Genomic DNA, 24,063 nt, shown 5'->3' on the forward strand with positions numbered 1-24,063 from the left:
TATATATATATATATATATATATATATATATATATATATATATATATTCACTCTACTATGTACTACATTTAATTATAAGTCTAAACATACCAAAACAAAAACTAGGTTGTTTTTTAGGTAACATTTTTAAGTTGAAAACAGTTGAAAAACCTAAGAGATCATATTATTGGACTTGAAATATTTTGTACTGACAGATACAATATGAATATAATTGTATACTTAGTCTTATTTAATTCTTATTATTTATAACATTTAGATATTATCAGTGGTTTAACTTTATTTACGAGCAATATTGTTGTGAAACAACCCAGCAATATTTGAATATAAACCAAATCATAATAAGAACAATTTAATTAATTAAATATAATGTCAATAAGTGTTACCTTCTTCACTAATAGGAACATTTTCTTCACCATTTGATACTCCATTGCTGTCAGTTTTAGAACCAGCTGGTTTAATATTTTGCCTTGCTTTTGCTGCATCTTTCTTTTTCTGTAGTTGTCTCTTTTTCGCGTCAGATGGCATTCTAAGCATAAAATTTAAAAATATAAATCAATATGCACTAATATTAATTATCATATTTTGTTTATAATAATTTAAATAGATAAAACAAAAGGAAATGTAAAAAATGTTAAGTGTATGTGGAGTACCTATATGAGAATAGACAAAACTGATTAAGTATAACACATATTATGTGATAACATGCAATAAGTTATTATTTGAAATGTAAACCATAACTATTTTGACTACAACTAAAATTAAAGTTTATTGTAAAAAGTAATTTATTAAATTAACAAATATATTTAATGTAGCATGACAAATAGTGAGTATAAAATAGAGCAATGACCCAAGGACTCATTTGTTGCATGTAGACGATTAACTCATACCTGAATACAGTTGAAAAAACACAAAAATGTATTTAAAAATGTATTTTCATCAAAACAGAAACAACAATTGGGAAGTAGCGAAGAACAGCAGACGTATCAAACTTTATAAAGTAAGACACGAGCTTTCCTAATTTTTAAAACTAAGATATGAAGTTAAGTACAATGTTTAATAAACGATAAGAAACTAACCTTAATTTTTTATTTTTTTTAAATCAAAAAAAAAATTATTAAATAATAATTTATATATGGCCAAATTTGTACAAATTGATTGATTGTTTGATTTTAAATTTTACTCAGTTTTAATTTTAATTTTTAATTAAAATATTTATAATTAGTAAAAAACAACTTAATATTTTTCTTCCAAGAGTTTTTAATAAATTGTAAGAGAATACAATATTTTGTGGGCACGGTCTTAGAAGATAATATAAATTCTAACTTTTAAGGCTATGTGCCTATATGACGTAGTTCTTTACTTCTATATAACATTTGTACTAAAAGTGCTTTTGTTTCATAAAAGGTTATATTAATTAATAAATGTATATTAACTAATCACTATTTAAAATAATATATTTTATAACATCAACATAATATAATGTTTTTTATTCGTAAAAAAAAACAGTAATTTTATGATTTAAAGTAACAAAATGAGATAAAAGTTATCAACTAAAAATTTTAAACCCCGCTATTATTTGAATTCTTATTTTTATACATATCTAAACTTTAAAAAAACGAATCGTTTTAAACTGTCAGATGTATATGAATGGACTAATTCGAAACTATATGTTTTAATCATTAGCGCAGTCAAACCTCCGTTGTACCTATACCTACGTTTCACTTTAGGTATCACATTATTTTAATATTTATATTTTATATAATAAAACACTTCAGTATACTTACAATAATTTTTAGCGTGGACTATAACCATTGCCGGAAAATAAAGTCCACGTAAAAACAATTAATCTAGGTACATTGATATTTCGATATCCGTTATTATAATTTGCTAAATATAATTGATATTATCATGAAATTTATCGAAATAAAAATGCGCAAGTATACCTTTTTAATATACTTATATTGCCATCTTAAAAAAAAAAATAGTATTTTATAATTATATAAGGTCATCAGACTGGTGAATTATTACTTTTTATTTATTTTCAGATTTTTATAAACTTCGATATAATGCAGCTGCAGTGACATCGTACTACCTCGGAGCAAATCGTTTACCTATCTATATTCAATAAACATGTTACTGATAAAAGTCCAGGAAAATTCACTAAAAATTATATTAAAAGAAAGTTAGAAACAAATGACAAAAAAAATAGACGTAGTAACTAATAGTTTTTTTTAAAACATCTAAACGATCTATAGTGTCTAAGAAAAATCTAGGACCAGATGAAAATTATGAAAATGTGTCACACGACCCATTTTTAGAATTTACTGAATGTGAAATTGAAAATTACAAACATAAATATCTAGAAAAGTTATCACTATCTGAGTATTAAGTAAAAACATTAGAAATTAGAACTAAGAGGCAAAATCAATACGAAGAATGGTACATTGAGAGAAAAAAAACGGTTGGTATTCACAAAAATAAAATTAACTGATTCAATATTATTATTGTAATTATTAGATTATATTATTATTTACAGACTCGGTGCATCTATGTTTGATAAAATTTGTAAATTACGTGAAAAAACATTTTGTATGAAAACAACAAATGATATTTTATTTGGGATATTTACCGGAAATGCCGCAACTAGATATGGAATTACTAAAGAAGTAGTAGCAAAAAAACAGTTGGAAGAGCACTAAAAAAAAAAAATTCTGCCTTCTGGTCTGTTTGATGATATAAATTTATCATTTGATTGTTTATCATTAGATGGTTCGTTGGTAGAAATTAAGTGTCCAGCAAGTGGTAAAGAACTTTCACGGGAAAAAGCAATAAATATTGGTAAAATTAAATGTTGCTTGGTAAATAATAGACAATTACAATTTACAATTAAAATAAAATGGTAATTACCAAGTTCAGGGGCACAGTCGGAAAATGTATTGTTATTTTTGTGTATGGACCCCAAAAGGTAATCAATATTGTTTAAATAATTAAATGAAATTAATAATATCTACGAATAATATCGTCTTTTCAGGTTAAATGTACGAAAAAATTCAATGTGATGATGAATTTTGGGGGAAAAGTATGAAATTTAGCGGGAACATTTTTATTTGTAACATCTTTTACCAAGCTTTATAAAAGAAAAATATTAATGACAAATTTTAAATAAATAGTAATAATTAATAAATGAATGGGTTACGGTACATTTATTATGAATTATGATATTATTATCCTCGTAAAACTATTATAATTTATTCACCAACAATTATATTATTAAAAAATATGAAAATATAATTATTATTTTTGTATTAATGACCCATAGTGAATAAAATTTTTATTGTCTTGCTGCAGTAGCTGTAAAATGTGTCTGGCTAAAATTACCACCACATCAACCGCGGAAATATGTGTACGGTTATTTACACTATTTACAGTAGCCGGGTAGTTATATTATTAGGATTGTAATATTGTTATTAAGCTATAAACCGATTAACTATTATGTATTAATTATTATTTTTTATTACTAGGGCTCGAATGTTTAAGCACTTAAAACTACTGTAATATGCATGCATTTATGCACTAAAAAATTACGAAAAATGCAATCAAAATATATGCTAAAAATTATAAAATATGTATTTTTAACCAATAAAAATGTCAAAATATGTACAAAAAAAATGTATTGTTTATTTTAATACAATTTTAAATATATTTTTTAAATTTACATAGCGTTTTATTTACTTTAATTTACATTATTATTTATAAATTAGGTATTACCATTATTAGCGTTATACTGTGCTAGGTACTATATAGTTTTTTTTAATTTGTTCAAATTTGTAATTTCGTCTATTATTGTTTAGTAAATTTTTGTAATGTGAAAAGTTTCGTTCTACATTAACTGATGTTATTTAAACCTTGTCCAATAAAGTACTGTGATTCCGAACAAACACGATAAGTCGATAATAAACATTTATATTTTACGTCAATACTTGGTAAATTGTAAACTGTAGTTACCACCCATAAAATTTATACATACAATTTTTTAAATTAATTATATAGTTCGTTAATTAAATTGTTTTTAAAAAAATGTACTAAAATATGCTTTTTATTTTTAAAATCCCAAAATATGCAATTAAAATACGAACCATTAAATATGCAAAATAAAAATAGTATTATTTGATTCAGTATAACATGAATTAAATATGTATTCAGGTTAGCATTAAATTGGATAAATAGAAAAAAATATACAATTTCATTAACATCCGAGCCCTATTTATTACCATTCAATTTGGTAAAAAAGAATAATAACATTTTTATGTTATGGTAATAATTAGTTACTGAAAATTCAAGGAATTTATATTCATGCTTGCAATCAGTGGCGTAGTTAGAATTTTTAAATGATGGGAGGGAGAAGTTAAGATGGTTTAGGTCACCAGGGATGATTCAAAATATGCATCTTAATTAGAATTATTTTGTTTATAATGTAAAAGTATTTGAACTTCATAACATTAACGTCATTAACCATAGTCTTCTTGTTTTGATCGTTAATTTGCTGAATAATAAAAATATTAAAATAATTAAATAAAAATCAATGGGAGAGGTTACAACACCCAAACCCCCTGGCTACGTCGCAGCTTGCAATCCATTCACATTGACACTATTGTTGAAAAATTACATAAATTTTGCTCGAATAGCCATGCAATAGCACTTTAAAAGATCAGGTTTTTGAAAATAACTACTTATAATATTCCATTTTATAGATGTAGTCACAAACAATTGAAACATCCATTTCTTCTTGGCATATTTAGGAATGCTTTGAAATGTCAAGTGTGTCATCGTCTTCGATTTAAGATCACAAGAAAATGTTTGGGTATACACCAATGTTTTTACATACAAATTTAAACTTGAAATTTCTTTAAAAAAACAATTATCTTTATTTATAATTTTTTTTAGGTGTTGTATTTTATGAAGAATCTTGAAAAAAAAATTCAAAACTATGAAAAGAAAATCGAAAATTCTCTGTACTTTTCAAAAATTACTGGAAAAAAAAATCAAATATTTTTAAAATTTTAATATTATTATTAAAATAATTGATTGGAGACTTTGCAGATTTCAATGTAAAATTCCAAACTATCAGTAGTATTAACCAAGTCACTTTCAGAAATAGACTGTCACAATAATTTTAAGTAATATTTCTTCTAAATTTATTTCGCCTTGTATACGGTAGTCAGTTAAAGTATTTTGACATTTCTGATTTTATCTCTGATTAAATACTTTTATAATACCGGGGCAATGGTAATATTTTCCAAATGTCACCCGCAAAGACAAATGTTACACCTATCGTTTTATCTGATATTTTAATATATTTATAAATGTTCTGATTGAGATATTGAAAATATCATGTATTCGTTCCAAAGTCCTCATTTCACCAGGTAAATGAGGCAAAATCTTAGTAATAAAGCTAGTATAGCTAGTATATTGTTTAATCTAGTGCAGACTATAAAAGCCCATGTTATTTCTAAAATCACAAAAAACAATTAAAAAAAATATCGTCAAATTATTCCATTAGTTTATAAGCTGATTCCGATCAAAAAAGAAATACAGAGAATTTTAAATATTATTAAAGATTTAAAAAATAGGGGTGCATAATACGACAAAATTCCAAGTCTGAGAATATAATTTTGATACAAATCTGCAGGCACGTTGTGTTTTCACCGCATGCAACCTCAGTAGACTTAACTGTAAATAGTGTAAATGATGAATATAATATATTGCCAATACTATGTACAAGTGTCATAGTAATTATGCATACGAGTAGGTATAAGGTATAAGTACCAAATTTACGTAAGAAAATCATTATCAATTGTCAGGTACTGTCAGGCACATCAAACAGTGGCAGGGTAAATGACGATTATAACAAGTAGTTGAGAGTGTTAAGACACATATTTATTTCATATTTGAGATGCAAATACTCGGTTATTAATTATTATCATCACACCGTATTGCCATTACCACCTTATCATGAACTGATAAGTCTATTATGAATACGTTTGTGATATTAATGTGATAGTAATGTCAGAGTAATGTAGAAAGTCAAATTCATTGATAATTAAGAAATAGATATTCAATTCTATTTGATCAAAAAAAAAAAAATAATTATAATAATATTATTCACTATTCAGTGGTTCTAGTTCAGTGTTGACTGTTGCTCAGTTTTCTCTGTTTATACTTTATACATTCTTTATTTTTCATAATTTTACATTATGTTGTCTAATGTCTATTGTCTAATATTATAAGTTCTTCGAAGTTCTATGATATCAAGATAAATATTGTTAAGTTTTATTCATAATATTTTTGTTTTCACGTATTATAATAGTGATATAAGTATCATTTGTTTTTTAATTCAAACATTTTCACTTATAAATATGGTTCAAGTTAATAAAGAAGCGTATATACCACTGTTACCTTATGATCTAGGATATGAAGAAACTATTTTGCAATTGATAAAATCATTAGATTGTCTAGATAAAGTTGTTGAATGTGTCTATGAACATGTAAGAGGTAATATAAACTCACAAAAATCAGAAATTGAGAAGCTGAGTGAAAAATTGAACAACATAGCTAAGAAAGTACAACAGTTGTCAAATACCAAAAAATCAATTCAAGTTTATTCCAGTTCAAAATATCCAGCTACACATTTACAAAAAGATTATGAATATAGTTATAATTTTGAAATAAAATCTGATATTACCGACAATATCCAAGTTGCTCATCAAATATGTGTTTCCAATGACCCAAATGATAAGCTTAAATTTTACCATGTTAATGATGAAAATAAAAAATTATCTAAAAATAAAGATATTATTCAAATGAAAGGTCTAGGCAGATTACCTGATGATGTTAATTACATAAATTCCTTGTTATTATTTAATTCTAATGAAAATTTATACAAAAACTATGTTTTATCTAATCCCTATAAAGTTAAAACAATACCGACGAGTAAACAAGTCGAAACAGTTCAATATATTAATAAACCTGTATTTACACTACCATTGAATGATATTGAAAATCAGTTTAATTATTCTTATACACCAGAATATGAAGAGGTTCCTACTATTGATGTGCCATCTGATTTACCCGATCTTCCAGGAATTGCGGGTGATGTATTATGTTTTAAAAATGAAGAAGAAAATATTGGCATGCCACCTGTTAGTAATCCATCCAGTGTAGTAGATCTTCCAAGTTTTGATGAGTTAGACGAAATTAAAAATAATGAATCAGTTCCTGAACAATTGATACAGACTGAACAAGAAATCATTAAACCAGCTGAACTAGAAGAATTGTCAACTGTTGTATCTATTCAAAATAAAAATGATCATATTGAAGAAATTGATAATTCTGTTAAAAAGGATCAAAATGTTAATAAAACATATAATGATAATAATATTAATACACACAGTGTTTTAATGGACGAAATAAGAAATGCAGGAGGATTACAAAAAGCTAAATTACGCTCAGTGGTTGATAGAAAAACCAACAATGAAACAATGCCTACTGGAGATGGATTAATGGCAGATTTACATAAAAAATTAGCAATGCGAAGACAAGGGATTTCTGGTAATAATAAGCAAAATGATAGCGGCTTAGAAGGGGTTATTTATCGTATGGCTTCAACGATGTTACCTCCAAATCTTGAATCTGAAAGTGAAGCAGATGGGGACGATGACACAGAAGGTGATTGGGATGATTGATTATTCATTTAGTCCAACATAACATACTTTTTTATTCATTTATAATTAAATTTGTTTTTTTTTTATAAATATGTATTAATGTTATATTCAATTCTTTATTTACCTAATTATTGTTAAATTGTTCTATATATTTATGTAATATTAATATCCAAATTATTTCTAATCAAATATTTTATTTTTAAATGTAAAATGTAAATATAGAATTTAAAAGAAAAATAATTTATTAATATATTGTTATAGTTTCAGACTAGTTAGGTAGTAAATAGCTTTTAACTTAAAAATATTATACTAATATTATGATTTAAATGTTCACACATTTTTAATTACAATAAAAATAATTTAAAGAACTTATAAATTAAATACAAAACATATTGACAGGTAGATACATTACAATTTTTTATGAAATTTACAATTATTTTTTTTTATACAATAAGAATTATTATTTTAACTAATAGTGTACAGTATTAGACAAAGAAAACACGATTTATAGTATTTATTATTTAAATTATTGAAATAAAATATTGATTTTTATTATAATTTTATAAAATACTGGAATTTTCAAGAAAGTTAATTCTATTTTTAGTTATTCTTTTATTGTAAAAATATATAATATAAGAATTATTTAATTTAAATTATACAAAATAAATAATTAATCAGTCGTTTAGTGACATTTGTTGTAGTTGGTCATGAAACTCTGTGAATAATCTTTGAGTGTTTCTTGAACCAGCTACAATAACTAATACTTCTCTTAATAGATCATGTTTTGACATACCAATTATTGTTTCAACTTTTTTATTACTTGAATAACCATGTGAAGCTCCCAACAAATCTTGACATAAATATCTTAATTGATCATTGTCTTCTCTATCAGTTAAAAAGGAAACATAAGCCAATAACCAGTATTTATACTCCTTGTCTGACTCTAAAGCTAAAGCTGCTGACATCTGTTGTTCCAAAAATGATTTTGAACATAATTCACTGATTCCTTCAGTGTCATTAAAATCTAAGTTTGATTTATACTTTGAGGAATATGCTTGCATGATACTTAATGGATACTTGCCACTAGTCTTATTTAAATCATTATGTTTATTTTTTTGAGTAGAATTTGAATAAATAGCATCTCCACTATCACCGATCATCATCCAACATTTTGCACTTATAGAAAACATATATGATTTACCAGTAGTCAATGTGATGATTGATGTTCCATTTTCAGTCAGCATACATTTTTGTACATTTACTGGTTTATTTTTATTAGAACAAATCAATGTGTTCAGTTTTTCTTCATGTAGAACACATTCTTGTTTATATATGTTCCATACAGAAAGAGAATTTTGCGTTATGCATAATAAGTAGTGATTATTGGATTTTATGGAAGTTACTAAAGACGATAGTACATAGGGAGGACATATTAATAGACCATTTTTTGACTCCATCACATGAATGGTACAATCACTCAATGCTACAGCTATTAATGATAAAGTTTTATTAGTACAATACTTAACTACACTTGAACTAAATACTTTCTCCCAAGCAATTATATTATTAGTATAGAATTTCATTTTAGTTATAGTCCCATTTATAGTATTGCATTTATCGTTTTCCACAACAACTCTATCAGTGCATACGTTTGAAATGATAAATTTTCTTTTTTGTGATGTAGTTTCATTAAAATTAGGTCGGACATCAGATGAAATATCATTATCATCCACATTATTAAATTTAATTTTTTTAGTTGAAAACAAATTTGATAATAATGCTACGGGTTCTGGCCTTTTCTTGGATTCTCCTCTATTGGGAGATATTTGTAAAACAGATGTAGGAGTGCTCTTTGGTATTGTTGAATCAATAATTGTTGGAGTTTGAGATTCTTGACTAAAGTTACTGCAACTGTTGCTTATATTTGGCTCAATAATATTATTCACTCTTTCAACAACTACTTGACTTTTACATTCACTAGACGACGAAAAAGGTAAAACATTTATTTCTTCTGCATTATCAGGTGTTGGTGGTATAAAAATAGGTGTAATACGTCTACGCCCATCAGATGTACGAGTTTCAATTTGTTTTTTCAAAATTGGTGGTAAAGGTTTAATTACATTTGGAGTTAGTTGTTTGATTTCTTTTTTAGAATCTACTTCTTGAACTTCTGATCGTTGTGTGCCATTCATTTTTAGTATTGCAGGATTTTCTATGAGTAAATTGTTGTTATGACGTTCTAAAGGCGAGATACCATACATTTTTTTAAAAATTATATTTTTATCTTGATTTGTAAGTGCTTTTCCAATATCTTTTGGATCAAATATTAAAATTGCTATGGTTCCGTCATATGAACAAGCATACAAGTTTAAACCATTCGTTGACCACGACAAATCTAACACAGGGCCTTGAAATAAACTTTCAAGAACAACAACTGGTCTTTTTAATCCTGTTTGCCATATTGATACATTAGTATCTCTCGAGCCTACAGCACATAGACACATGTGATGATTCTTCTTACCAACTTTTCTCTCCATTATTGAATTACTAAATCTCACACAATTTACAGCTTTTCTATGTCCTACATAATCTTTTTCATATGTCCAACCATCTCTTTCAATAACTTTAGCTACAGGACCTTTATTGTTCATGGCATGAGCCGATACCAAGTATTGACCGTCTGGGGACCAGCTGTGCCGTAGTACAGAAGTGTTTCCACCACAGTCTTTGAAGGGAGTCGTAACAATAGTATCTGTTTCCCAATCAGATGTTCTCCATATTCTTAAGGTTTTATCATCTGATTGTGAAGAAATATATTTACCAATTGGATCCCAAGAAACTCCTTTTACTAGACCAGTATGTCCAGAAAGAACTTTATGGACAGATGGAAATTTTTGAGCATCCCATATAATTATTGTATTGTCTACTGAACATGATGCCAAATATTTGTCATGGGGTGACCATGCAATATCAAGTATATCACCAGAGTGTGAGCGTAAAGTAAACATACATTTCCACGTTTCAATATTCACAATATTTTTGGTACCAAATACAATGTTTCCACTATTAGGATATTTGCTCAATGTCCACACCATAATGATTTTATCGTCACCGCCAGACGCCAAAAATTTGCCTGAATGACTCCATCGAACACAATTAACACTCGCTAAATGGCTGTCAACCTAAAAAAATTAAACTATATTCGTTTTTTCAATCATTATTTATTTTATTATTGACTTAAAATCATTTTGAACCTCCCACTAGTATATTTGCCAAAATAAAAACGCTCACCTGGCACAACATTTTTGGTACATTTTCGTCGTTTTCGCTGTTTTCGTCCAACACCGCCGCTGTGTTCCATAACACGACTAGTCCTGAGTCTCGACCCTGGCCACCGGTGGCCAGACGAGTACCATCCGGATGAATGTCGATTGAAAATATGGGCATACCATTGTGAGATATCCATGATGGTTTCAAAATAATCATCGTATAAGATGGCGGGTTTTATTTACAATTTTTTCTTTGCACTAAATCCGTTCATAGCCAACAATCTAAATGACATATTGTACCTTAAAGCTTATAAAGTAGTTATGAACCAAAAGCAGAAAACAATTTTGTTTTTTAATCTTTGGCACTTAAATTTTATTTTTTTTTTACCGGGAATTATTTTTCATGTTTTTGTTATTCGTTTCCGTCAACGCGACGTTACGGACATCATGAATGTCGAAATTGTTCGTAACTACCATAATTAAACCAGCTATATCCTGATTCCCGGTAGAAAACTGGAAAATCCAAATTGGTCAACGGAAGAAGTGAAAGCATAATTTAAATATTAGAAATTTAAGATTTTATGATAGAATTTTATCTTAAACCTTGAAGAAAATGTAGTAAGCCTCACTGATGGCACGGAGTACGGACGCAGCTATACATCGTGTTTATATGTATTTATTCGATATATATTTTAAATCGTATGATGTCGTACGAAACATGTTCGAACGGCGAATACGTCGAAAAAAACAGCACTGATATTCGACTGTTTATTTTTAAATATTGATCTTAGTTCGTAATCGTAGCCCGTAGATAATTAATAATAATGTATCAATGTACATTTAATAGCTACATCATCATATTGTGACGAAATCTAGTGTGAATTGTGATGATGAACAATTTTTAAATTATAAGTAACTTTAACAAAAATGTCAACAATATCCGTTGTTCACCATTCAGCCGTCTGTATCTCACCGATTCCTTTATCACATTTCTCGTTTTACCGCCAAAACAATAGTTTGAGACAAACATTCTTTGGTTCGATTTTGAAGATTATCATTCGTCAATCGTCACGATTCACGATTACGCGTTTTAGCTTTTAGCATTTACGCGATTAATCACTGTCCGGCGTACACGGTACACGTTTAAACTGTGCATTCGACATCAATTTCGTTAATAATCATAGTTTTCTCTTCAACGAATACTTTCCAACAGGTAAGAAATGAATATTGTGATTTATGGTGGCATTAAAAATCTGTTTTTCGTTTATAGAATTTCGAATTACGCTCGTGTTCACCGTTTCAATGTTTAACTCCACTATTTCGGTAGAAAAGCAAATTAGTAACTTTATAATTGGTAGTTGGCCTTGTTAGACTTTTAACATTGTCATTGAGTACCAATAAACTATTGCTTATTGTCTGTTTTTGTCATATGTTTGGATGTTCTAAACACCTAGTTCAATGATATTTAATGTTATACCATTGATTAAATAAATATACATGTTTATTTAATCAATTGTTATACTTTAATTTTTTGTATATCATAATTTATTAAAAATTGAATGTTAATATAATATGCGCTCTACAAATAAGTTTTTGATTCAGTATGTGTTCTACATTATGTCGTTTTAGTTGCATTTTATTTTACTATTACTTTACCTTAAGTGTTTCAACAGAGCGAAAAAAAGGTTAAACCATCTTGGCGGTAAAGTTTCCAACTTAGTAATTAAGATAGGACTACAAATGATAAAAAAAAATACCCCTCGTTTTTTTCAATAATTTAATTTTTGTGGCCAACCATTACATCTTAATGCTTTGAGCAAGGGCTTCTGTATTCGCATCGGTATATGAGGTTTAGCGATTTACCACAGTGTTGAATGAGACTTCGGCATATGAGAGTATGAGACACCTATATTGAAATAATTTTATTTATTTTTTAATTTTAATAAATACCATGTGTTATCATAATTATTTTTCTAATTGTAAAATGTTTTTAGTCTTAAAAATGTGGGGTGACGATGAAGGTGGATTCAATGTCACAATGACACAAAGTCCAACAACAGCATCTGGAGTAGAACCAAAACAAAATACTGTAATTTCAGTAGCTATTCGTGAATTATTAGATAGTAATGAGGAAAATAAAAATACACATGTTGTAGTTGTTGGAATTATCAAGCAGGTAAAACATTTATTTAATAATAATATATCTACTTAGAAATAATATAATGTTATTTTGTGTTTTGTAGGTTGAAACACAGACATTAAAAAATATGTTTACAATTGAAGACAATACTGGTCGCTTGTTATGTATTCAATGGGGAGATGAGAACGAACTGTCAAGATATCCTAAATTGATTGAAAACGCATATTTTAAAGTAGTTGGTAGTAAAAGAATTCAAAATGACAAAGTCACATTGCTTTGTCATAGTGTAAGACCTTTAGAAAGTCTAAATGAATTAACACATCATTTATTAAGTATTATTGCGTTACCGTATCAAACCGAGGAAATCAATATGGTAAGATTATCTAAGCAACCAAGGAAAAGAATAAAATAAAAACTGCTAATTAATTTTTTTAAGGCAATTGGAACACAGCAGTCAACTGCAACAAACCAAAAGGACTTTTTAATCAGTGGTGATAATACTAATGGGTATATGGATACCACTAACAATTTATCGCTGAACCCTAAGCAATTAAAAGTTTATACAGTGATTAAGAGGTGCCAAGACGAGGCAGGTTATTCGGCATCAGATATTCAAAAAATACTTCCAGATAAAATGTCATTGCCAGAAATAGAAAAGATTCTTTCATTTTTTATTGAAGAAGGACATATTTTCTCAACCATTGATGAGAATCATTACAAAGTCACTGATTTTGGAAGTTAATTGTTCAATTTTTAGTACTTATTAACATTATTTAAGAAATTGTAAACACTATGAAATAAGTTATTATTTAAGCATAATAATTTGAATGTATTATGTTACTTATACAGTACATTTTTATTACTAAAAATAATCATTACATTGGTATAATAATAAAGATAATAAAGCTATAACAAGTTAATTTTCAAACATAAGTTTTACAACGGTTTATACATCCTAAAAAGTAGCATACAGTTATAAAAAAATTGAGTTGGAATGCAATACTAAGACTGATGATGATGAAGTCTTTTTCCATTGTCAAAACTTGACAGCCGTGGATAATTAACAAACTCTTTTCCATAATAAAATATTAACGACAACACACACATAACCATTGTGCCCCAGAATAGAAGAAATATGTATGTTCCAGTGTTGTATTCTAACAAACAGATAAATAATATTATTAAATTTAGTTTATGATATAAACAGTATAAAAATGTATCCATTACTAACCAGAAGTAAACACCGCGTTAGCCATGAACATCGCTAGTGCAATCATTAAAATTATTGGATACTAAAAAACATAAAAACCATTAATACATAAAATGTGTTATAATATTAGCATTAAAATATTAATTTGTTAAATTATGTTATGTGATTCTTTATAATATTTCATGAAAATTATATCTACACAATAGTACTAAATTCAACTGGAATATTATATCAACATTAGTGTTATGTTAACATCCACAACTATTAGTTTTGTGTAATAATTAAATTTTAATTTTATTAATTAAAATGAATAATGCTAGATTGTACAAATTTTTGTAAAAATTTCATCATATTGTTGGTAATAAAAAAGTTTTAATTTTCAATACTTTAATAAAACTATTATTCCTATAATAATTTGAACTAATAGTTGATTAATATTCTCTTAAACCTAATTTAATGATATGATAACTATATTCAATTTTAATTATAAAAAATGTATGATGGACCTATCCGTTTTGTACTAATGTACAACTTTACATCGAGTAGTTACAATTATGTGTTGTTGGTTTTAATAATAGAGTAAATTAAGTTGTTATCAAACTTAAAGGTAAAAACATTGATTTTTTTAAGCTAGGTATAATTTATATATGTTCATATCTCACTTTAAAATTATAATAGAAAAAAAAAAAATGTTTTTATCTGTAAGTTAAATAATAAAGCAAATATTCTATGTTACTGCAAAAAAAGCAATTTTCTTTAAAGTAATTTATAATTGTGTTAAATTATTATTTATTACACAATCCTAGTAGTAATGCAGAATTTTGTACATGACAATGCAATTTAGAATTAGTATCATTATTAATTTTATTTAATACTTGCCATAAAATATTTAAGAGCTGGTTTAACTTCTAAAGGACATGATAAAGATGCACTTTCCTCAGCATTTACAACATAATTTCCCAAAACAAGATCAATACTATCCTATAAAACATTAATAACATTTTTTTATTATAGTTTAAAAATTACACTATTTCAATAATATGAATATTATATTTACTTGACGAACTCCGTCTCTCAAATTGTTTTTGTAATAGCGCAAAATTGAGTTCTTTAAATCTCTAAACATTCCATTGTAAGTGCGTTTACCAGTTCGTGTAAAATCAGTTTTTAAGGCTCCTGTTCCAGAGTATTGAATTGATATAATATCAGCATGGTCAGCCCATACTGATTTGAATAAACTTTCAAAATCTAATTGATCTTCTACTTTTTGTCCAAAGTTTAATATGTCCATTTTCTTAAATGATTATAAAATATTTAATTTTACATTTTACATTTAATAAAATAAAATAATTTTACCTGCAACATAACAGTCAAAATTCTACGGCCTAATAAACTTTGTACAACATTTGTTCGATCCAAACAGTCTACACAGTTTGTTCTAAATACTCCTTTTTGTAAGATAAGCAACTTTCCATCAGAGCCAAGAAGAAAGTACTTTAAATTATCTTGCTCATGAGCTACTCTATTTACCAAAATTGAAAGTCTATCCCATCTCATTTTTTTACATTCACTATGAAAATCAAATGCTTCATATTTAATTTTATTATTGTCCAACATAGTAACAATATCATGATAATTGCGTTCCAATTCTTGTTCTGCACCTCTATGATCAATCTTTTATTTTCATTATTATTTATTAGTATTAATTTAAAAATAAAGAAATTTTACAAAAATAATTTTTATTACCAAGTTAATCAAAATTTGTTGACCATAAATAGAAATCTGTTCATTAAAATGAATGGTAGCTGCTTCTAAATGGTTTTCATTTTGAGCTATCTGCATTACAGGTTTATATTTAAGTGTTGGATATTGTGCCCAAAATAAAGGAATTGATCCACGTGTCTAAAGAATCAACTTAATTAATTACTGATAAACGATCAGGTTAGTGATAATTGAAATACCTGTACATAAGAACTCATAGTATTATTATATTCTACTATCATTTCTGTCTCAACAAAATTGGCAACATTTCCGTTCAGATCAATACCACGTTTTAATAATCTTGGGCCATGACGATTTCGTGATCGTCTGGATACTATTGTCCAAATAAAATCTTTTCCATTTAAAATGCAATTATTTATCGCAATAACTGAAATTAAAAATAATATACATACTACATATTTATAAATATTTATGAATAATTATTGATTAAAATCAATAAATATTTTAAAACCAACAGCTGATTTATTGATAATATATTTCATTAGTTTTAAATTTTTAATTTTGTACACATTTATATTTTATATTTATATTTTATAAAATTACTCGAAGATTATTCAGTAACAGACCAAAGAATAATTATTTTTCTAAGATTAAATATAAAATGTCAAGAAATGCTTTTGTAACATTTATGTTTAAATTTAGGAAAAACTATACTGTGAAGACTCACTTATTCATATATAAAATTAAATATATATTGTTTTTTTCTAATTTATAAAATATAATTTTATAAGTAGCAATATGGCTGTAAAACAAATCTGTAAGCTTCAGAAAATCAATTATTTAGAGTATATAGCTGATAGGTGAAGTCAATACAGGTTGAAATACAATATTATATAAAATGTAGGTCAGAATGTTTCTTATTTTAATACAATTATAATAACTTACATCCATGAATGATGGGAACACAAAACTCATGATGGTCCATACAAAAATTCTTCAGTAAAAAATGATTCCACAGAAATCGTTGATCTGCTCTTTCATGCATTGGAATCTAAAATAAAGAAAAAATACTTTAACGTTTTAATCATTAATGATAAAATATCTGAGATTAAAGTCAGGTCTATACAGACAGCAAAACAATGTTTTTGTTTTAAAAAAATATTTAGATAATTTAGTCTATAAAAGGAAAGTTAATTTTTTGTACACTATTTTACTACTATTTTAACTAACATTACATTTATCAATAAACTATTAAAATCGTATTTTATCAGTAATCGTTGATTATAAATCTATCTTACAATTATTATCAAACGTTATTTATTATTATTTATTCAGCTATTGTTATGACATTAGCATTTCAGTGATTATTTCAGTAAGTCAGTTGTTGTCTAATTGTTGTCAGTTTAGTTTTTCAACTTTTTTAATAAGTAAAAATAAAACTGACAATGATTTGATTGAAGGTGAATATGGGTCGTCTCATTCTGAAGTTTTAGATGTGTTGGATTTGCCGTTTGGTTCAAGAGGCAAGATGAATCAAACACCATTTAATAGCTACAATAAAGGAGATTGAGGAATTTAGCTGCTCTAAAGAAAAAATTAACAATAAAGCAGACTAAAATATTGTCATTTTCCAAACCTTTGTAATAAATAATGTACATACATAGTTTTTTCTTGTTTCATTTTGATGACATTAATAATTTGCTTATTGTTACTAATGTCAAATTGAATAATAAATAAAATGTTTTTATATAAATGTTTAACTTTTAATATATTATACTTCAATTATCTGTATATTTGTTTGTCAGGACCACCCTTGACAATAATTAGTCCGAATAATCAGCGTTCTTTTATACTTTCAAGTTTAACTAAGCGATTCAAACTATTATTTAAAATGTCTTATATTTACACATAAATTATGTAGAAATATAAAACCCAGGTAAAATTTTAGGAAAATTGTAACTTATTCAACAATAAAACAAAATTTTATTTTACCAGACTATTAAAGTTTGTTACCATATGCAATTTGAATGTAACGGCGATGTAAAAAAAAAAAAAAAACTGGTAATATAATTAGTTAGATAAGACAAGATCTTAGAGTGAATAATAGGTTATATCCTTGAATTATATATTATATAACTATTGATTACCAAAAATAAATCATTAATTATGTATTCCTATGAGTTAGATATAAATTTTAAACTTTGATACATTACAAAAATATCATTTAGGTGCTACTGTTGACTGAAATGATTGTTAATACAGTAGAGCCTCGATAGTTCGAACTCTCATTAATCCAGATGGCATAAGTCCATTTGATCATAAACGACATAAACACATTTGCAGTTTGTTCAGAATTCTTCAGAAATAAATTACTGATTACTATACTTAAGTTCTATTATTATAAACATTTTGTTTTGGTAATTCATTATGATAAAGTTATTTATTATTTTTGTAATTTACAGTGCAATAAATATAAAGGTGGTGGAATGAAAAATAATTTGAATTTGTCCGGATTATCGAGCTTTTACTGTAGAACTTTTAATCATTAATTAACTGAATAATTTTTAAACTTACATTTACAAATGATGTAGAAGTGTTATACAGCCTTTGCATAGTGTGAGTTAAATCATAAGTGTATGAGAAATAATAATATGGCGTATTAAAAGTTTGCTTGATCATGTTTAAATATTCAATATCCATTCGATCCTATTAAACAGAAATTATTTTCATAAAAATATAATACTAGTTTTAGATACAAAAATATAAAATATATATATACTTGTGTTTCATTTATATGAAGTTTAGTCTTAGGTACAGGTAAAATATCAATGTCTATCAATTTCCATATATCATGACCATTTATTTTACCAACAAATTCTTTTTTTTTTATTATGATAATATAAGGGCCAATTAAAAGTTTAACGACACCTAATATTCCAGAAATTGTTTGGCTTTTAATTTCTGTTGGTATTTGACCATTATTTGCTGTAAAATAATTAAACTCAGTTAAATAATAACAAATATGTACAAAATAAATCAATAAATTAAATACTTTGTTTTTGAGAAGTAAAGTCAATTCGATCAATGTTCAATATTATATTTGGGTTTTGTACAGGCTCAACAAATATATTATTTGGACAAATATACCTGAAAATAAAATAAGTTTGTCATATTTATCATAAAAACTGGTAATAAACAATTGAAAAATAAATAGATAAGATATTCAATTATATCCTAGTTATTAAAATTGTATGACCTAAGTACAATAAAAGATTAAAAATATAAAATAATTTTAACATGCATTACAAAAATACTTGATTTTAAATAAAAAATTATAAATTATAAATCAAATTAAATTTTGCAAGATATATTTTTAAATTTTAACTTATAAATAATATACTAAATTTTTCTCTGAATAAATGCCTACATTATAAATAATGATAATTACTTAACACTATGAAAATATAAAATGATAATATAATTTTAGTTTCAATTATTGTAGTCAAATTTACTCTATACTTTGTACTTACTATGAATAAAAACTAAAAAAGTAATATAAGAAAAATGTTTTTAAAAAAAAAAAAAGCTATTTTTAATTTGTCCAATTGCTGATTTATGCAGAACTTTGAAATAAAATACAGAAAGTTTACTTACATATTAAATTCGTTATAGATTAACGAAGTGGCCTTAATGTCTGCAGCTGTAGAGTTCATGTTTAACAATCTATTGATGGTGAAAAACAAAAAAGATAACTAAGGATTCACCTATATTTGAAAGTTTTAGAAACGGTTAAAAAAGTCTTGAATATCTTCGATTATTCAGCGACCGATGATGGGTACCTGATGCAATCGCACATATTAAAATAGTAGGTAAATATTATTACCAAGTACAACGATTTATAAAGAGTACCTAAAGTCGTGCTAATTACGGTTTGTACAGCAAAAACATAAACAATAATAATAATTTATTGTTGTTATATGGTCGTAATAGCAATCAGCATAATGTTTTTATCTAATATTTATATTATATAAAAAAATAAAATAGTTTGCGTTCGACTATTATAGCAGAAAAGCTCTGTTATCACTTATCATTTAATATTATTTTGGTAAACTACACAGTCGTAGATATACATATATTTATAATTGTGCTATCGTGGTAACCAGTAATCAGTAATCACGAATTAAGATACGTATACATATTTTGGTCCACGGACCACGGTGGTCGGTGATGATAATTTAATTCATCACTGTTAACAGTATCAAGTCAACTGATACTTAAAATTTAAATCCTTGCCCTTTGGTACTATACTAATTTTAATTTCCCAACAGCTATATCACATACCTACCTACTTTACAAAATTTGTGATTTGTTATTATTTATTTATTTATTTATTTATACTTTTAATGTTTTAATTTGACAATAACTCAAGTCTCAAAACTGATATATGTGATTTCTAAGTAAAACACATTTACGTTTTTCACCTTGTCATTTTTTTTCCTTAATTCGTCATTTAAAAAATGTTTTGATCACATATGTCGGGAAAGGTTACTAGTCGAACGATTATCGTGACTACAAAATAATGTGTAACCACCGAACCAATGTGTTCATGAATCCATCTAAGATAGACCGGTAAGTGGTAATACAATATCCTTTTATTCTGTGGACTGTGATATCGGCATACCTAGTGGGCGTATATAGATGGGCGCGCGGTATCCGGAACGTGACGTCGGAAATCCTTCGAAAATTACGCAAGTTGTTTTGTTATATCGCTTCACCAGTTACCACCACTTGCCGAATAGACACATTACCTTGAACATTTAATAAAAACGTACACCGTATAATAATGACAATAATCTATTATTCTATTCTCATCGTAGTGGTTAGTACCTATGTATGTACCTATGTTATAACTTTGCGTTGTAATTATATTACAATAGGTCAGGCTATTTTTTTTAGCATGTCCACTCCTCCCTTAACAATAAGTTTCATTAGTAGAACAACCCCCTCCTTTAACTCAGTGACCTCATCAGTTACTCCCTTAACAGTAGGAGCGTTATCTAGAATATAATATTATGTCATAAAGTAATATAAAAATGTAGTAAAGGCCAGATAAAAAAGTAAACGGGCCTCCAGTTGTTTCCTGAGCTATAGTAATTTTTTGCTTACAATAAACTTCTGAATAATTCTGATACTCAATTAAAGGTATATTTATAATAATATTTTTTAATAACCTACATCTATATATTTTAAAAATTATTGTTGGGTTACGCCTTTTGGTAAAAACCGTATAACATATAGGTATAAGAGTATGACGATATAACGGCACTGCGTGTTGATAAGTCATTCAGAAGAGGGCTTTGGGTCACATAGGTAGTATATATTATTATATAATATACAAATAGTTTAAACATTATATCCTTGTACATAAATAGTTCATGTATACATATATAATATAGCACTATACACAGTTACAGTTTTTCTTGTTTATATCCCTGTAAGCACAAATATAAAATTTATAAACTTAAAATATAATTTAAGAACCGAGAATACATGGTTAAACAAGTAGCGCCTAAATTGAAAATAATTGCATAAATTCACATTAATGATGGGAAAAAAAATTTAAAATTTTTCATTTAAAAGGACTTCTAAAATGTAGGTATATTCAAAAAACAGGTTTGTGTAATAAATTTACATGAATATTTATATGTGTGACGTACTAATATGTATATATGTTTATGCATGTGACTATGTGAGTTGTGAGTGTAGTACGGTAATAATTATTGAGCTAAATGTATACCTAGATAAAAGTTTCTCAAATAAAATAATAGCGTTTTTCGCTTCTAAACAATACATTTTTGGTATAAATAAATTATTCATTATGAAATGATTTTAGTTTCGATTAATGTAAAATCCAATAAGGTAAATATTTAAACTGTTAACAAGAAGTACGGATTAATCCGTTCAATGATAGAATATATTTTTACATTACCTATATTAGTATCTAAAATGTTAACAATTTTTGAGTAAATAACTATAACTTTCAATCAGAAACGTTTATCAAATTTACTACAATCATCGCGTCATATATCATTATTATTGGTAATTAAACAGTTTTTTATTATGAAAGAAAAAAAAAATGAAATATTTAAAATTAATAGCATTATAAAATTATGAAAGCAATGATGTTTTTATTGTTTCGAAATTATTCTGTGTTAAAAACATTTTATTCGTTAACAACAGTAGACAAATATACAATGGTCACAACTGTCTTGTGTTCATGAGAATTTTAAATGGCAGCAGGAAACGTTATAATTTTGATTGAAATAAACTGTTTAACAAGTAATTGATGTAGGTACATGTAATAACTGATAAGAATATATGTGTATATACGATTTGTTATTACTGTTATGTAAATGAGTAATGAATTACGGAAGTAGGTATCAATAGTAGATCTAGTTCTTCATATTCTCTCATTCCTTTTTAAAAAAAGTTCCTCTTTATAATAAAAGATACAATTTAATGATATAATTGTTTTTTTTTTTAAAGAATAATAATAAAATTTAACATAAATCTTGAAAGTTACAGTTTAGATGACAAATTGTTGACAGTTTGAATACGATTTATTTTAAATAAAATCTCATTAAAAATAAGGAGGAGTTAATATTATATATATCTATATATGTATCTGACACGTGTGTATTGTGCAGTTATACTTTCTCCTTTTTGTGAAGCTCAATAATATAACGGTGCATAGAGAAGGGGACATATTGCAAGACTGAACATAAAATATGAGTTGCTATCGATATTCCACAACTTTCTCTATTTACGGCTTATCACAGAAAATATTAGTGTAATACTTTTTATAGTTTGAAAAATTAGCTTATGAAGTTAAGTAAACTCTAAGCAGATATACTCTTAAACTTCGTATTTAAAAATAAAATCGTATTATTTGAGTTTTTAATAAATATTATTATAACTAAAATAACTTATAAGGTTTAAAAACTATTATAATATGCATAAACCTATTAATTATTATTATAGAATAAAGATGATAAAATGTTGATATTTAAAAAAATATATTATTAATTAAACCTTTAAAAATATTTTTATTTTGTTTATATTACATGAAATATGATGCGAATATGAAAAATTTATTATAATTTAATTAACAACATTTCCTTTGATCTTTGGAAAGCTTAAATTTAAAAACCATCGTAATTATACTCATTTTAATAAATAGCAATTAACAACATTTCAATAATTTGTAAATTTAAATTTATTATAAATATTAAAAATATAATATTGAAACATTTTAATGTATTATTAGTACCTACAAGGAATTGAACACCTCATGATTAAAATGCAACTTTGTGCAAACTATACGTCAATGGCTAATCAATAATAGATATAGGTGTAATAAATACATAAATATATAAAATAAACATGGTTAATACTAAATAAATATTAAATATGTATGGTGTATAAAAGCTTTAAACATTATTTTTCATTTAAAATAATCATAAATACTAATAATAGTTAAAAAATATTACTAACTTAAGCATAAAGGTAATATAATATTTTCAATAAAAATTATATTTCGTTAATAATTATTATCTTAAAAATTTTGTTTTAAATATCGAGTAAAAAATAAATCATTTATCATTAAAACTACAAATTTTTTACAAAAGATTTATTAAAAATTAATGGATATTGGTTAAGCATGTGAGGATATCAAATGTATAATACAACAGCATATTTACATATTTAAGATATTCTTAAAGAAATTTAATAATATTAATAGTATACATTTACAATTTTTATGTTTTTAGATATTCAAATTCAAATGTCTATAAAATGTTTATATTTAAACGAAATATTAAATAACAGTTATTTTTTTAATTAAAAAAAAAAAAAAATGGATTGTTATTATATATCACGATTTTAGGTATATTCATACTACTCTAAGAATTGTAATACGTCGATATTGACTTGTAAGTTAAG

At 25.9% G+C, this 24,063-nt stretch overlaps 5 protein-coding genes across 6 annotated transcripts in view; 2 read left to right on the top strand and 3 right to left on the bottom strand.

The window, feature by feature from the left end:
* The window catches only part of LOC112594126 (ATP-binding cassette sub-family F member 2), a 5,375-nt gene extending 4,341 nt beyond the window's left edge, over positions 1–1,034 (bottom strand). Inside the window, exons 1-2 of one of the 2 annotated variants that reach the window (XM_025338765.1) lie at positions 888–1,034; positions 384–526 (exon numbers count right to left, since the gene is read on the bottom strand). In XM_025338765.1, coding sequence (XP_025194550.1) covers positions 384–525 — 142 coding nt within the window. In that variant the 5' untranslated portion in view covers position 526; positions 888–1,034. Of the gene's footprint in view, positions 1–383; positions 527–887 lie in introns of those variants that run through there. The other variant, XM_025338766.1, reaches the window with a different exon arrangement.
* A 5,213-nt stretch (positions 1,035–6,247) lies between these two features.
* On the top strand, positions 6,248–7,833 carry LOC112594153 (WASH complex subunit 1). Its single transcript, XM_025338809.1, has one exon. It carries the CDS (start codon positions 6,417–6,419, stop codon positions 7,740–7,742), a length of 1,326 nt encoding a protein of 441 aa, XP_025194594.1. The 5' UTR covers positions 6,248–6,416; the 3' UTR covers positions 7,743–7,833.
* Positions 7,834–8,329: 496 nt separating this feature from the next.
* LOC112594123 (protein HIRA homolog) lies at positions 8,330–11,766 on the bottom strand. The gene is made up of 3 exons (XM_025338762.1): positions 11,379–11,766; positions 11,013–11,272; positions 8,330–10,903 (listed from the first exon to the last, which is right to left on the bottom strand). Exons 2-3 carry the CDS (start codon positions 11,205–11,207, stop codon positions 8,396–8,398), a joined length of 2,703 nt encoding a protein of 900 aa, XP_025194547.1. The 5' UTR covers positions 11,208–11,272; positions 11,379–11,766; the 3' UTR covers positions 8,330–8,395.
* A 289-nt stretch (positions 11,767–12,055) lies between these two features.
* Positions 12,056–13,940, top strand: LOC112594124 (replication protein A 32 kDa subunit-B). The gene is made up of 4 exons (XM_025338763.1): positions 12,056–12,203; positions 12,985–13,166; positions 13,234–13,503; positions 13,567–13,940. Exons 2-4 carry the CDS (start codon positions 12,993–12,995, stop codon positions 13,870–13,872), a joined length of 750 nt encoding a protein of 249 aa, XP_025194548.1. The 5' UTR covers positions 12,056–12,203; positions 12,985–12,992; the 3' UTR covers positions 13,873–13,940.
* Positions 13,941–13,988: 48 nt separating this feature from the next.
* LOC112594135 (phosphatidylinositide phosphatase SAC1) lies at positions 13,989–20,131 on the bottom strand. Its single transcript, XM_025338782.1, has 13 exons — positions 19,972–20,131; positions 19,717–19,901; positions 19,115–19,209; positions 18,842–19,047; positions 18,637–18,768; positions 17,008–17,113; positions 16,302–16,489; positions 16,087–16,242; positions 15,697–16,014; positions 15,398–15,634; positions 15,220–15,321; positions 14,362–14,422; positions 13,989–14,287 (listed from the first exon to the last, which is right to left on the bottom strand). The coding sequence occupies exons 2-13, from the start codon at positions 19,773–19,775 to the stop codon at positions 14,133–14,135; spliced, it is 1,815 nt and encodes a 604-aa protein (XP_025194567.1). The 5' UTR covers positions 19,776–19,901; positions 19,972–20,131; the 3' UTR covers positions 13,989–14,132.
* Positions 20,132–24,063: the final 3,932 nt, after the last annotated feature.

This window comes from Melanaphis sacchari, unplaced genomic scaffold, assembly GCF_002803265.2.
Source record: "Melanaphis sacchari strain LSU unplaced genomic scaffold, SCAv2.0 Contig221_pilon_pilon, whole genome shotgun sequence".
Taxonomy (NCBI): Eukaryota; Metazoa; Arthropoda; class Insecta; order Hemiptera; family Aphididae; genus Melanaphis; species Melanaphis sacchari.